A 12,871-nucleotide genomic window follows, 5' to 3' on the forward strand; every position below is an offset into this window, starting at 1 on the left:
CTTTCAACTGATATAAATCACCTTTGTCTCATCATACTATGATGTATGATTATATAGTCATCAGTGAGAGGAAACCCACATCTTAGGCGATCAGGTATGTTCTTGGACTGCATTTTCCATCATCCCTCACCATTGGCTATGCTGGCTAGGGCTGATAGGAGTTGCAATCCAACAACATCTGGAGGGCTGCAAGTTGCTCACCTCTGACATAAGTCCTCATCCATCCATTAACCTATAACTGTTTCAAAGCTGCATACTTACCCACAATCCAACACAGAACCAGGCCCTGCACTAGCCCAATGGATTAAAAAAAAACTAAACTTGATGGCATCTCACAAACTGGTTTTTGAAACCAAAGGACACTGGAGAAAGGAGTTATCCATGTGGCGTTGGAAGAGGAGGTTATGTTTCAAAGAAGCCAATCTCAGGCCCCTTGGGTTCATGAAACTCATTTCAAGATAGGGGACTCTGTATCTCCCATGAGTAGGAAAGCAAGCCTGGCTGGGGTGGCAGATGAGCAGAGAAATGGCAGAAAGAGAAACAGCTAAGCAGCTTCTCTGCCTCCTGTTCTTCCAACTTCTTATTAAAATCTACCACATTCACCACAACAGCGAGGCAGGGTGGGAAGCGTCATACAACCGTACATTATGCCTACTTGTTCCCTGATGGATCCATCTAATTCCTGGTAGAACCTTATCCTACATCTCAGGAAGGCAGGATGAGGATAACAGCCTGTTTCCAGCTACCAGAAAATTGAAAATCTAGTTAATCTGAATTAACTACTTTGCAAATTTAGCGTCATGGGGTAAACTGGCAGTGAATTATTAAATAAGAGGCCCTTACAGAGCCAGTGCACGTGGTGCATGCATTCTTTAATTCCTCCCTTCTGTTTCTCTGGAACAAAGCTCTATTACAGTATTAGAAATAAGGCACAGTGTGACTCATTATCCAAGAGGGATTACACTAGTGTATCGAAGCCTGCAGAGATATATGGTAGGTACAAATTATTTTTTATCTGCCTGGTAGGTACTTCACACTTCCTTTACATACTTCACACCAACCACAATTCATCTCTGAAAATAAATAAGCTCATCACACCATGTCATAGCTGAAGTTCCTGAAATCCAGCTTTCTTGGCAGAAGAGCACAGAAGAAACGTCTTCAGAAATGACCATGAACAGAGTCATTTCCTCATTCAAACCAATTGTTGCACTTGAGTTGTGATGCCATAAGCAAGCTGCCTAGACTATGCCTGAAGATTCAAAATCTCTTGCTCTACTGCAGCATAAATTCCAAAACAAAGTAGTGGTTTCATTATTTAAAATGTTTTCCTTTCTATAAACAAATAGCTCAGCTCCTAGATCTAAACTGTGAGCTTTCTAGGACTGCTCCTTTTAGGTCAGGATAGTGCAGCTTCTACCCTGGGATTCTGGGGTGAGGTAGGCTACAGTCAAAATAAAATAAAATAAACACTGCTTTCAATGTCCAGCTTACATAAATCAGTTGGCCTTTTTAAAAATCTCATTGACAGTGCCATTAATTTTGATAAGCTGCTTAACCATAATATAGTTCAAAGATGGTCATATTCATTTCTACTTTGTAAAGTCTTGATGGCTTTTGATTTTGCTTGGTAATTAGTGAAGACTTGAATTTAAATCTTCAGTAGATCCATCTATTTTAGTCTGGTCTATTAAACAATCATTCATTTTCAGAACTGTTTTTTCCCTCCACTATCTGCATGGTTCTTGTCAGGTTAAGTAAAAAGCAAATGTCCAGATATTTGGTTATGATGAGGTTTTGGTGTTTAAAGCTTGTTAAGAGACCATATTGTTTCTCTACAATGTCAAAGTCACAGATCCATTTCTTGCTGCTCCACATGGAACAAAATATATTATGATGCTTCAACCCCACTCCAAAAGAAATTAAAATTACAAGCACTTTCTTTGTAGAGAAAAATATTTTAAAACTTACCGGAACTGAAATCTGAGGGTTAGTTTTCAGTTTTCCCAGCATGGTAAAGCCATCAACATCGATCTTTCCCCTTGGCTTTATGGTTAAGGCTTGTATCATAGTGCAGTCAACATAAAGAGTGACAGTGCTCTTTTCTATTCCAACCATAACCTTATGCCACTGGGAATCAAATAGATATGGCAAATCCAAAAACGTTGCTGTCTGGAGGCTTCCATCAATTCCTTTATATGAGTATTCAAGAGACTTGGCTTGTCCATTAAATGTCAGTCCAACTTGTTCTTTTCCAGAAGAATCCAGAACCTGCCAAATGCTCCAGTATTTCTGAAGTGTATTTCCAGCCATCCGAAAAGTAGTTAGAATGGAATACTCGTCAGGTAATCCATTAGGATACAAAGACCTGTATAGGATGAAAATAAAGCAGGCTTGCTGTTCTTGTTTATTAGCAGGTTTGACTTAGCACCGGGATAAATGGTCACTTCAGGGGGGAAATGACAGTCTACCACTTCAAGGCACCATCAGCCCACTAGTAGTTGTGTCCCAATCTGAGTCATTAGCTCACCTTTCTTATTTGCCAGAGAAACTATGACTCAGCTATATTAGACCCTCATATAACGCAAACAACTCAAGACAAGGCCTCAAGCTTATGATGTTTCAGCCAATAACAAAACTGTGCTGTGAACTAAACTAAAGCAATCCTATAAGATCCATAACAGGCCTATTTAGGGAATTGTGATTGCAGTTACACCTGCCCTGTGCTGCTGCCTGCTGCATGGGCTAAATTCAGTGTTTACACTATTTTTTTTATGGCTAAATCTGAGACCTGTTTCTTTAGTCTCACTGTGGTGATGGTCTGTGCTCAGGTACCACCCACTATCTGAACATCTGTCCACCATGTCTTCTGTCAGTAGATAATCGTATCGTTGTCGTGCTGGACTTCTCAGTGTAGAACGGGATCTTTCCTTGGTTCTGCCTTCCTCAACTTTAAAAGGTGCCTAAAGAGTTTTTTTTAAAAAAAAATCTCCACATGCTTTTAGGGAATCTCCTATTTTGGTTCCTTTTTAAAATTTTCTACTTCCTGTTTGCCTTATCAGTTTTAATTGGACTTTATCCAATAGCTTGGGACCTTAGGACCACATTCCTCCATATGCTCCTCTCCACATACTCCATTCATCATCTCATGCCCTGTTCCAGTTTCCTCATCCTTCTGAAGCATGGACAGCAGCAACAAGGAGAAGGGCCTTTTTGATGGTGGCACCCACTCAGTGAAATGCCTTCCTGGTTGAGATTCACCAAGCCTTGACACTTTATGATTTTAGGAGTTTGGCCAAAATCTTGTTGTTTAGGAAGGCCTTGAGCTGAAAAATATTTCTCTCTTTGTTATGAATATGTTAAAGCCATTTTCCTTTCTCTGTGTCTTCACTTTCATTTGTTTGGTTTTACAAGCTGCTGTTTTAGCTGTGTCAATCTGTGGATCATGAGCATCCCAAAAGCATGTGCCATTGATTCAATCCAGATTAGCTTCTGGTGCAGCACTGTGACTGTTGGTTTTCAGGCATTTGCACTGCTATGCCACAAGTCAATCTGGTTGGAATCCTGTGCATTAAATACATACAATGACCTTGACACAGGCAACACAGCTGGAAGTTAACACAGGCAGGCTTCATACTTTGAAATGGTTGTGTGAAGAGCCCCTTAATTTCATTTCCTGAGAAAACACACTTCATTCTGTTGATCAGTAAAACAGCATTCATGTTATATATTCTGCCAATGATAAAGAACTCACTTTGTGTTATTTATTGGGAAGAGGAAAAATTGCTGAAACAAAACAGATAATCCCCTCATTTTATTAGTTTCCAACGTTTCCTTGGAGATATGCAAATTGGAACTACTGAATAATAATGAAAATTTTCTTCAACCCATAAAGGATCCTTGCCAAAGAATACAGAATTTGTATGCTAGAATTTGTTTAGCTTAGTACTGATGCTGCAATTGCAGATATAATTTTGTTATTCACTAGAATGTTTATAATATGTCATGTCAAAGTCAGCTATAAGAGGTAAAATATGCATAAGGATAGTGTAAGCTACTTGTATAAATAGTACAGAATTTGAATCCTCTTGGCCTACTTTTATATTTTCCTTAATTCCCCTAAACTCTCCCCCAACATCACTCTTAGAAAACACCTCTAATGTGCTCACCAATCCTAGAAATCCTAGAAAGGTAATAATAATGGATAGCATCAAATGAACCCCTCCTGCTGATGGAACAGCTTCTCTCAGTAGAATGGGGATGGAAGCAATTCCCCCTCCCCCTTGCACCGCCCTGTGTGGCCTCAACATCTGCTCTGGAGGGTTGTTGGACACTCCAGAGCAGATCTGGGGGCAAGCAAAGATATTTTTTCCCACATTAGTTACTGTCTTACTACCCTGGAAGGAAAAATCTACTGACAACTAAGACCCAAGTACTAAATTATTTGGGAAACATCACTCTGCTCTTAAAGACTGTGCATCCAAGAATGCAGGGCTCATCTAGTGTTTTGTAACTAAGCTCATAGCAAAAAAAAACACTCTACTACCAAAAAGAAGAAGGTTTAAAAATATAAAGAGAGGTAACCATTCCAGCACACTAGAGTGGCTACATCTCTTTATACCTGTACAATCTAAACCTACAAATGTTTATTTGATGGTTTTACTACCTTATAACTGTGCACAGGATTTCAGCCTTAATTGTTTCTCATTTGATCTAGTAGAATATTTCTAATAGGATCTTCTTATTATGAGAAAGATTACAAAGAAGGGGAGCATCAATTAATCCCCAAATTTGGAAGGTATGAGATTTAAAAGTGTTGTTGTTATTACTGTGCTAATTTTAGCAATAACAAAAAAATCTACACATTCTACACAAAGAAAAAAACTACATATCATTTTTAAAAAATGCTTCAGTTTTCCCCCTTGCAAAGACCCTTTGCAAAGTCCTAATCCAACACACCAAAATGATGATGATGTTGATGATGATGGGGGAGGGACCCCACACATCCACTACAAATATAAAACATATTTACATTTGAATTAATTATCGGTTGTGACTGGGACATATGTGTAAAACTGCTCTTCTCTTAGATAATTCTGGGACTGAAATAACCATCTACACTATTCTATCTTTTTTTTTTCATCAGCAATTAATGAGGCTTTACTGGAAAAATCTCTTCAGGATTAAGTTACCCAGAAGGAGCTGAAAAGATACGCTGCCATCTTACTGTCACTTTTTCTTGGGATTCTGTTTGCTTTTTGTGAATGTGTATGAAAGCAGGATTATAATCCCTTATATACAGGATTTGGGCAGACGATAATAATTCACAGTATTCCTTCGTGTCTGACAGGACTTTTTTTAAAATCCAGCTCATGGTGAAAGGGTTTTGAACAAATATTGGGTTGGATGCATAGTCATACCTGGGAGTGATATCAGTGCGTTTAACGCCAGGGGTACAGAAGCTCAGGGGCCAATCCAACCTACCTAGGATGCCCATGTGGGTCTCATGTGTTCCCCAGGTGGTCCCACCCCCTTTCCCCCAATGGCTGACCGTTTTATGGTTTCCGGGCTTTTGTGCATTCCCCACCCCACCCCATTCTAAAAGGCTGAAGTGCCTCCCCTAAATCTCAGTTACTGGAATAAGAGCTGTAAGATAAAATATGCTGGTATTTTGGCCCCGCCCCTTTTGCTTTGGCCCTGCCCACAACTGGAATGCAGCCCCCAAGAGCTTCTTCAAAATGGAATTGGCCCTTGGGCTGAAAGAGGTTTGGCACCCTGATCTGCTCTAAGAATGACTACATCTGGATCAAATCCATTTTCCCCACACAATGCAAGTTCAAATCCACTGTTCTCATATACTTACACCATAATATTTCAATAACTAATGTACAAAAAGGATCACATGGAAAGCAATAACAGAGAATGTAACACAGAAACAAAGTATGACATGGGTAGTCAAACCATAGCTTCCAAAAGAGATCCTACTAGGACAGCTTCATACTTGTGAATAGACTAGCTTCCCTTCTTACACCTACTTTTCTCAGTGGCATCCTTGACCTTAGACTTTAGCTCATGCTAGCCACTGTGCAAGATTTCCAGGTATCCTTTGCACCTCCTCTAATGCTAGGTGAAGGAAATTCAGATGTACACATTAATGTAATACCTACAATAACTTCGATGCTTTTCAAAACAACAACAACAACACTGAAGGACCATGATCCCTGCCCTAAACAAGGAAAAGTTGAGTCAGCTGTGATCAGTAGCACATATTGCAATGAGATGAAAAAATCAATCTGCTTAAGCCCCTATATAAATCTATCATAGTGGAATAACTGGTTTTTCAGCACCAGTTTTGGTGAACAGCACCGCTGTAACCCCTTATAGCCACCAGATGGCAATAGCTTCAATCATTGCTTTTAAGCACTATGCTGTGAAGACAGTGAATCCTTTCAACCATATCCAGACAAATTACAGGAAAGCGAACACATTTCCTGCATAATAGCTGGCTGCTGTTGTGCCCCGTTCTAATATTAAAAATAATTACATGCTTCATATATGAATAAACGATAGTGTAGGGTGGTGAGGTATAGCAGCTTTATTAGCAGGATTCTGGAATAGCTGTATTAGTCACAATCAAGTTAGGTGAGATGCATAAAATATGCTCCAGTCTCATCTATGGTGGCCTCTGAAATTCACTCATGGATTAAACACCCACATTTAATTTGTGCACCCAGAATGGAGGCCTGTAAACATGCAGTCTGCTATGCCTCACTAAGCCACAGCATCACGTCCTCTCCCAGCTCACACAGTAGAAGAGGGTAAAGAAAGGCAATGGAGGAAGAGACACACTAGGCTAAGTGTGTCTTTTCTTGCATCACACATTGTGAAGAAGTGATTTCCATGTAGGTGCTGTATATTTTATTTATTTAAAAAAATGTATAAGCTGCCTTTTAAGGCAAACCCTTCCAAGAAGGCATATAACAAAATTTAAACTCTCAAAATGTGATAAGAACAGTAATAAAAACAGTGAAAAATCAAAATTAACAATTAAAACCAAACAGTGTCATGTACACAGCAACCCCAGTGGAATCCTAATTCAGTTATACGTCAAGGTAAACAGGTGAGTCTTTGGTTTGCAGAAATACAAAAAAAACCCTACACAAAACTAAGGGGGTAAAACTCCCCCAAACAGCCCAATGAATACTGAGCATATTCAGCAACCTCCAACAGCCTCAGGATGTTAAGTGTCAAATGGAAAAGAAAACAAGGAGGGGAAGAATGAGTTGGCCTACAGCTTATAGTATCCTGGAGGAGGATGTAGCTGGCTGGCTGGAATCCTAAACAGAAACATTCCTGTTAAGAGATAAAGATACACTGCAACTTTTTGTTGCAGATTCCACTTGCAATATTTCTATCCTGCTAGCTAGTTCTTTACCCAGAGACGCTTATAGCAGAGGCATAAAGCAAAACAGTTGGAAACATAAAATGCAATACAACGATCAGAATAACCAAAAGCAGAGTTATAAAATATGAAACACATTAGCATTAAAATGTGCACCAGGTACAAGTAATACATGGAAAGCCCACCAAATAATTTTTTTGAAATTCTAAAACATTTTACACTGTAGGGAATATATTTTGCCAAAATACATTCTTCCTCATTTTATGTCATAATTTAATTAAATGGTTATATTATTTTAATTAAATGACCTGTTTTTTTAAAAAACAACGCTGGAAAAATAAATACAGATGCTGCCAGTTGGAAGTCAGATAACACTGAGCTTCATGAAGGCAGTGCAAAACAGTGCTGGGTCTCTGGTAGATTTGAGAATATAAAAAATTATGTTCCATAGTTCATGCATTACATTTGCATTGGGTACTTGAGAAGCAGTTACAAACCTGGGCAACATCAGTGTGTGTGTTTGCGTGTGTGTGAATTTAAGCATAGGTGAATAAGTGGTCAAACATATTCGGGGGGGGGTTCTTCTCTTTTAAAATGTTTAATAGTAGAGAAGGAGCTGCAGGGCTGTGCTCGCTAGTCCTGTTCAGGTATTCTTGTTGTGGGTACTATGAACAAGGGGGCGAGAGGGGGCAAACACACTAGTTCCACCCCCCACCCCCAGTTGCCATTCCCATCACCCTCCGCACGTTGAGTGACCACTTCTTCACCGTGGAACCTTTTCTATCCCTGCTTGATTTATGTAATCCTGATTTTCCAGGGTTCTAAATCATGTCAGGTAAAAAGGGCATCCCGCTGCAAATGTTTGCCTTCAATGCATGTGTGTGTGTGGGGGTGTGTGTGACAAGAATGACAACAGAGTGGGTGGAGCAAGCAAGCTCATCCTCACTCTCTCCCCTCACATGTTCCTTATACCCACAACAAGAACACCTGAACTGTGGGATGTCTGTTAGGGCTGTGCACCGCTTTGGCCTGAGGCCGGAACATTGAGTTGAAGCGGCGTGGGCACAAAGCAACCCAAAGTGGGTTGGGGGCTCTCCGAAGCGCTTCAGTGTGCTTTGGAGCTTCGGCACGGCAGTCCAGCAGCGCCAGCACCTCCAGCTCCTTACCTAAGCCATCACAGGAGGAGTCATCACTGCCACCGCCACTGCCACTGCTGCTGTCGCCTTCGCCACTGTCGCCGCTGCTATCCCCACCAGCTCCTGAACCCTGGACGCGTGCCGGCTCTTGTTGCAGGGAGTTGCCAATGGCAAGTCCCTGCAACAAGACCTGGCACGCGTCCAGGGCTCAGGAGCTGGTGGTGATGGCAGGTGGCAGAGGCGGCGATAGCAGTGGCAGTGGCCCAGGTAGGGAGCTGGGGGGTTGTGCAGGGGTGTCAGGGGGCCCCTGAAGCGGGATTCAGCCATCCGAATCCTGCTTCAGGTTCGGGGCAAAGGCAGATTGTCCTCCCCTCAATCAGCCCGAAGCAAATCAGGCCTGTCTTGGAAGCCCCAAAGTGGCTTCCGAGTCAGTTCGGCGGGTCCCTGCACAGCCCTAATGTCTGTGCAAACAAACATAAGATATCCCACAGAAAGGTTAGTATCTGCTTAGGGGATCCTAAAGGCTGGTCGACGCATAGAGGTACTTCACTCAACTCCATGAGTTATCACACAATTACTTGCAGCTGAATGTGCGAACTTCCTCCACTGGAAAGTACTGTGCTGGTGATGGTGTGGCATAATATACTTCTGTCAATCATGGTGGCTATTTCACACGTGCAAGTCGGCACTTGATGTTGCAGCCTTTGAACATGCATGTGTGAACTCACCCTCCATATTGTGCTGGAACAACAGGCAAATGGCCAACTGGGAAAGAACATGGCATGTGTAAAACAGCTGGTACACATATAACCATGGTGGTTTCACCAAGAAGCAGAAGAAGGGCTCTTAGGAATGGAGGGCAAAGTTTTACTCTTGCAAGATGGCTGCCCAGATAAGTAAGCAGACACTTGTGCGTTTTAACATAGATAAAAGAAATAGTAAACAAAAGCAACAGCATATGTTACCTAGTTGGAATCCTGAAGTCTACATTTGTGCCTAATTTGTAAGCCACTTGTAAAGCTGTGGAGCCCACCACACGCTGGATAATGCCTCTGGAAGCAGCTTTATCAAGCTGGAACTGTGAAATCAGATCATATCCTAAAAGAACAAACATGCACATTTGACAATTTCAGACTGAGAAATCATGTAGCTAGATAACATTAGCTTGGGTTTTTCTTTGGTCTCTCTTTTGATATGAGCATTGCCACTGTTTTAAATTAAATTAAAATATCTAGCTTGTTCTTTTCTTTTCTTTTTAAATAATGCTTGCAAATCATGACTGACAGGCAAGATATAAATATTTTAATAAATAAATAGTTAATATATGTAGCTGCTTTTTTCAGCCAGCTATGATTTCTTGACGCAATGAGGCAGTCCTCAAACAGTTTTTTTCTAAAATAGTTTCTTTGAAAGAAGTGCGCACGTAGTAGCTTGCATATACTTGCCTGGTAGGTCATCTTGGCCAATCCTAGTTGGTGGGCAGAGGTCAGTCTTTGTGTCCGAATTGAATGTTTCTGGAAACCCTGAAAGGAACATTGTACATGTTAGCTCTGTCCCTTATGCTGTTGGATGGTCTGTGACCTTCAGCCATTTCCTGGGAGGTGAGCTCCATAGAAATGAATGGTTCTTATGTCCAAGCAATTTATTTAGGACAGAGGTGGGCATTTTGGAGGGTCCCAGGGCCATTTTCGTCCTCCGGCCCCCCCTGTATGTTACACTCCTGTTGCTATGGCACTGCTAAATTCAGCAATGGCAACAACAAATGGCTGATTTGCCGCTGATTATCAGTGACAATCCACCATGGAAGGCTAAAACAGCCACATTAAACTTAAAAATAAATTTAACATGAAATCCAGCAGCAAGCCAGTGGGGTTTTTTGCCACCACGAATTTGGGTGGTGTGGTAGCAGACACCACATCAGAGGATGCTGTGGGCTAGCTGTGGCCCACAGGCCATATGTTGTCCACTCAGTTTAGGATCAAGGAATAAAAGGCTCGGAAGCAGAAATGAAGTAAACTCACAAGAGAAAAACAGGTCAAACTCTGGGACAGCTGAAGTCCAAGGACTAAGACAAATGGGACTCTGCTGCCACATCCACACAGACCAGATGATGGGAGACACGGTGTTAGAATTCTTGTGAAATGTATATAAAAGGAGGCAGTGGAGGGCATCAGTTCTCTTCTCTGCTATTTCTGAAGATCAGCTACCTCCCTTGACATAGGTTAGCAATATAAAGAGTTCCATAGTGCAGAACTATTTGTGGTTTGGACAACCTTTAAACATTTCAAGCTTCCTAGTTAGCTAAGTCAACATCTACACTTCATTCAAAAGAAACACACACCAAGTCTGCTCCAGCTCAACCCGCAGTTGGGAATCCAAGCTCTTGGCTTCCTTCCCTTCGCCTTTCATATTTCAGATGTTCCTACTCCTTCCTCTCCCATGTTTGATCACACAACAAGCCCTGTAAGGTGAGGGCAAGTGTGGGGAGGGAGGGGTTCTGGACCAGAACGTAAAAAAAGCCTCTTGCAAGAACAAGTAGCCATTTCACTGTTTGAAACACCCTCTCTCTCTCTCTCTCTAAAGAACCACTGTGAGCACTTGGGGGGGGGGATATCCCAGCCCATTCATATACCAACTTAACCCCTCCCTAAAGAACCAAAAAGGAAAGTTAAACATTGGTTTGAGTTAGCTTTAGGGATGCAACGTTTCAAGTCAAGCTGGAAAATCTCTTGGGAAGATGGAAGGAAGAAAGACTTACACAGTTTGAAAGGAGACACCCTTCCAGCCTACAGAGGACTTTTTGTCTATTTTAAGGACTGACACTTGAATGTAGATTTCCATTTTATTTCCCAAACCTAAATAATAGAATGTACCAAATCTATTGCCTCTTCTATACCAGGAGCTGAGCTTGCCATACATCTAGGGAATTTTTTTCTGTTATAAGTTAGTATTTACTGTCCATGTCCATTATAATTTCTTATAGACAGTTCATGACATGCGTGTCCTAGGTAATATAATTTACAGTATGGAAACACCGGTGGCCACAATCACATTAATGTGCTTAAGCATGCCTGCTTGAGTCTTACATCATTTTATTAAACCAGCTTCTGTTAGTGTAGGAGTGTTCATGTTTTTCAGGCTATATAGAACTCTTCCTCAACTGAGTTGTTTATAACTCAATCCCATTCATATCTAGAAAAGTTTGGTCCAATAAAATGCTTCATGATACCTCTTTCTAAATCTTTAATTTTAGAAATGTTATACTTTTCACTCCTTTTTCTTTAAGTAGCATTAAAAAAGAGAGGAAAGTGTCAAATTTAAGAAATAGGTTTTAAATATCAAAAGGCTATAGCTTTCAAAAATTCTAGTTCTCTTCCTTTCTCTTTCTCTTGCCCACATTCATCATGCATACACAAGAACTTAATCCCATGGATAATGGCTTTAGGCATTTACATATGGCTAAGTATGGTAGAACCACTTTGACTGCTAACGTTTTTGCTAAGTGCAATAAAGTAAACCCTTACTTGTCTGCTGTTGAATAGTAGCTGATGTCAGAAAGCCCAGAAAACAGCACATATAACATAAAAATCGATATTGCCTGCAAGGAAAAAAAGACAACTTAAACATGAATGTACACAGCCTAATAATGTCATCCACTTTCATCTTGTACTCATGCATATTAAATACATAAAAGCATGACTTAAATCTTTGATAGCACAGTTGGCAAGCAAAGCTCTTTTAAAATTTCAGATGTGCAATTTATTTTATTGTACAAGTCCAACAAAATGCCTGATTCTAAATAGCTGTTTCAAGCACTCACCCTTACATACATAACGGTCACAGGAAAAGAAGCAGAGGGCTAAGTTAGCAAAGACTATTTAAAATGCAATCAATTTATCTTTCTTCCCTTGGGTGCCTGCTCTCATTTAGAAATACACTGGATTGCTTACCGGTTGTTCTTCATTTTCCCACCCTGTCTTGGTGTTTAGATAGCTAGGTGACTTGACTTTTTGTCTTTGGTTCCCATCAAAGGAAGAGTGGAAGTGTCCCAGAATCAACGTTCTCTGCCCCATGCAGAGCGTCTGTGGGGGGAATGAAACTTGAAGCGCAGGGACGGTTTTAATAATCCTGATGAGAGGTGGAGGTGGGCAGGAGGCAGGCTTGTGAGGGCGGATTTTAGCTGGGATATAAAAAGGGGGAAAGGAGCAGCAGGGAGGAATGTGGATATAAGTAGGAACTCTGGGGTTGAACAGTGCTGCTCAGTGAGTGAGTAAGATGGGGAGGGTGAGTAGCTGATGGAAGAGAAACTTGGGGGTTAGAGCCTGGAGGTGAC

General features: G+C 41.1%; 1 protein-coding gene across 1 annotated transcript in view; it reads right to left on the reverse strand.

Annotated features, from left to right (window-relative positions):
• COL9A1 (collagen type IX alpha 1 chain) overlaps nt 1-12,502 on the reverse strand; it is a 116,733-nt gene extending 104,231 nt beyond the window's left edge. The window contains exons 1-5 of the mRNA XM_084813598.1: nt 12,489-12,502; nt 12,063-12,136; nt 9,984-10,061; nt 9,504-9,636; nt 1,972-2,368 (exon numbers count right to left, since the gene is read on the reverse strand). Of these exons, the coding sequence (XP_084669724.1) occupies nt 1,972-2,368; nt 9,504-9,636; nt 9,984-10,061; nt 12,063-12,136; nt 12,489-12,502 (696 nt within the window). The remainder of the gene's footprint in view (nt 1-1,971; nt 2,369-9,503; nt 9,637-9,983; nt 10,062-12,062; nt 12,137-12,488) is intronic.
• Between the last annotated feature and the right edge of the window lie 369 nt (nt 12,503-12,871).

Source organism: Heloderma suspectum, chromosome 1 (genome assembly GCF_057233095.1).
Source record: "Heloderma suspectum isolate Gila_16-S chromosome 1, 16-S_ref, whole genome shotgun sequence".
Taxonomy (NCBI): domain Eukaryota; kingdom Metazoa; phylum Chordata; class Lepidosauria; order Squamata; family Helodermatidae; genus Heloderma; species Heloderma suspectum.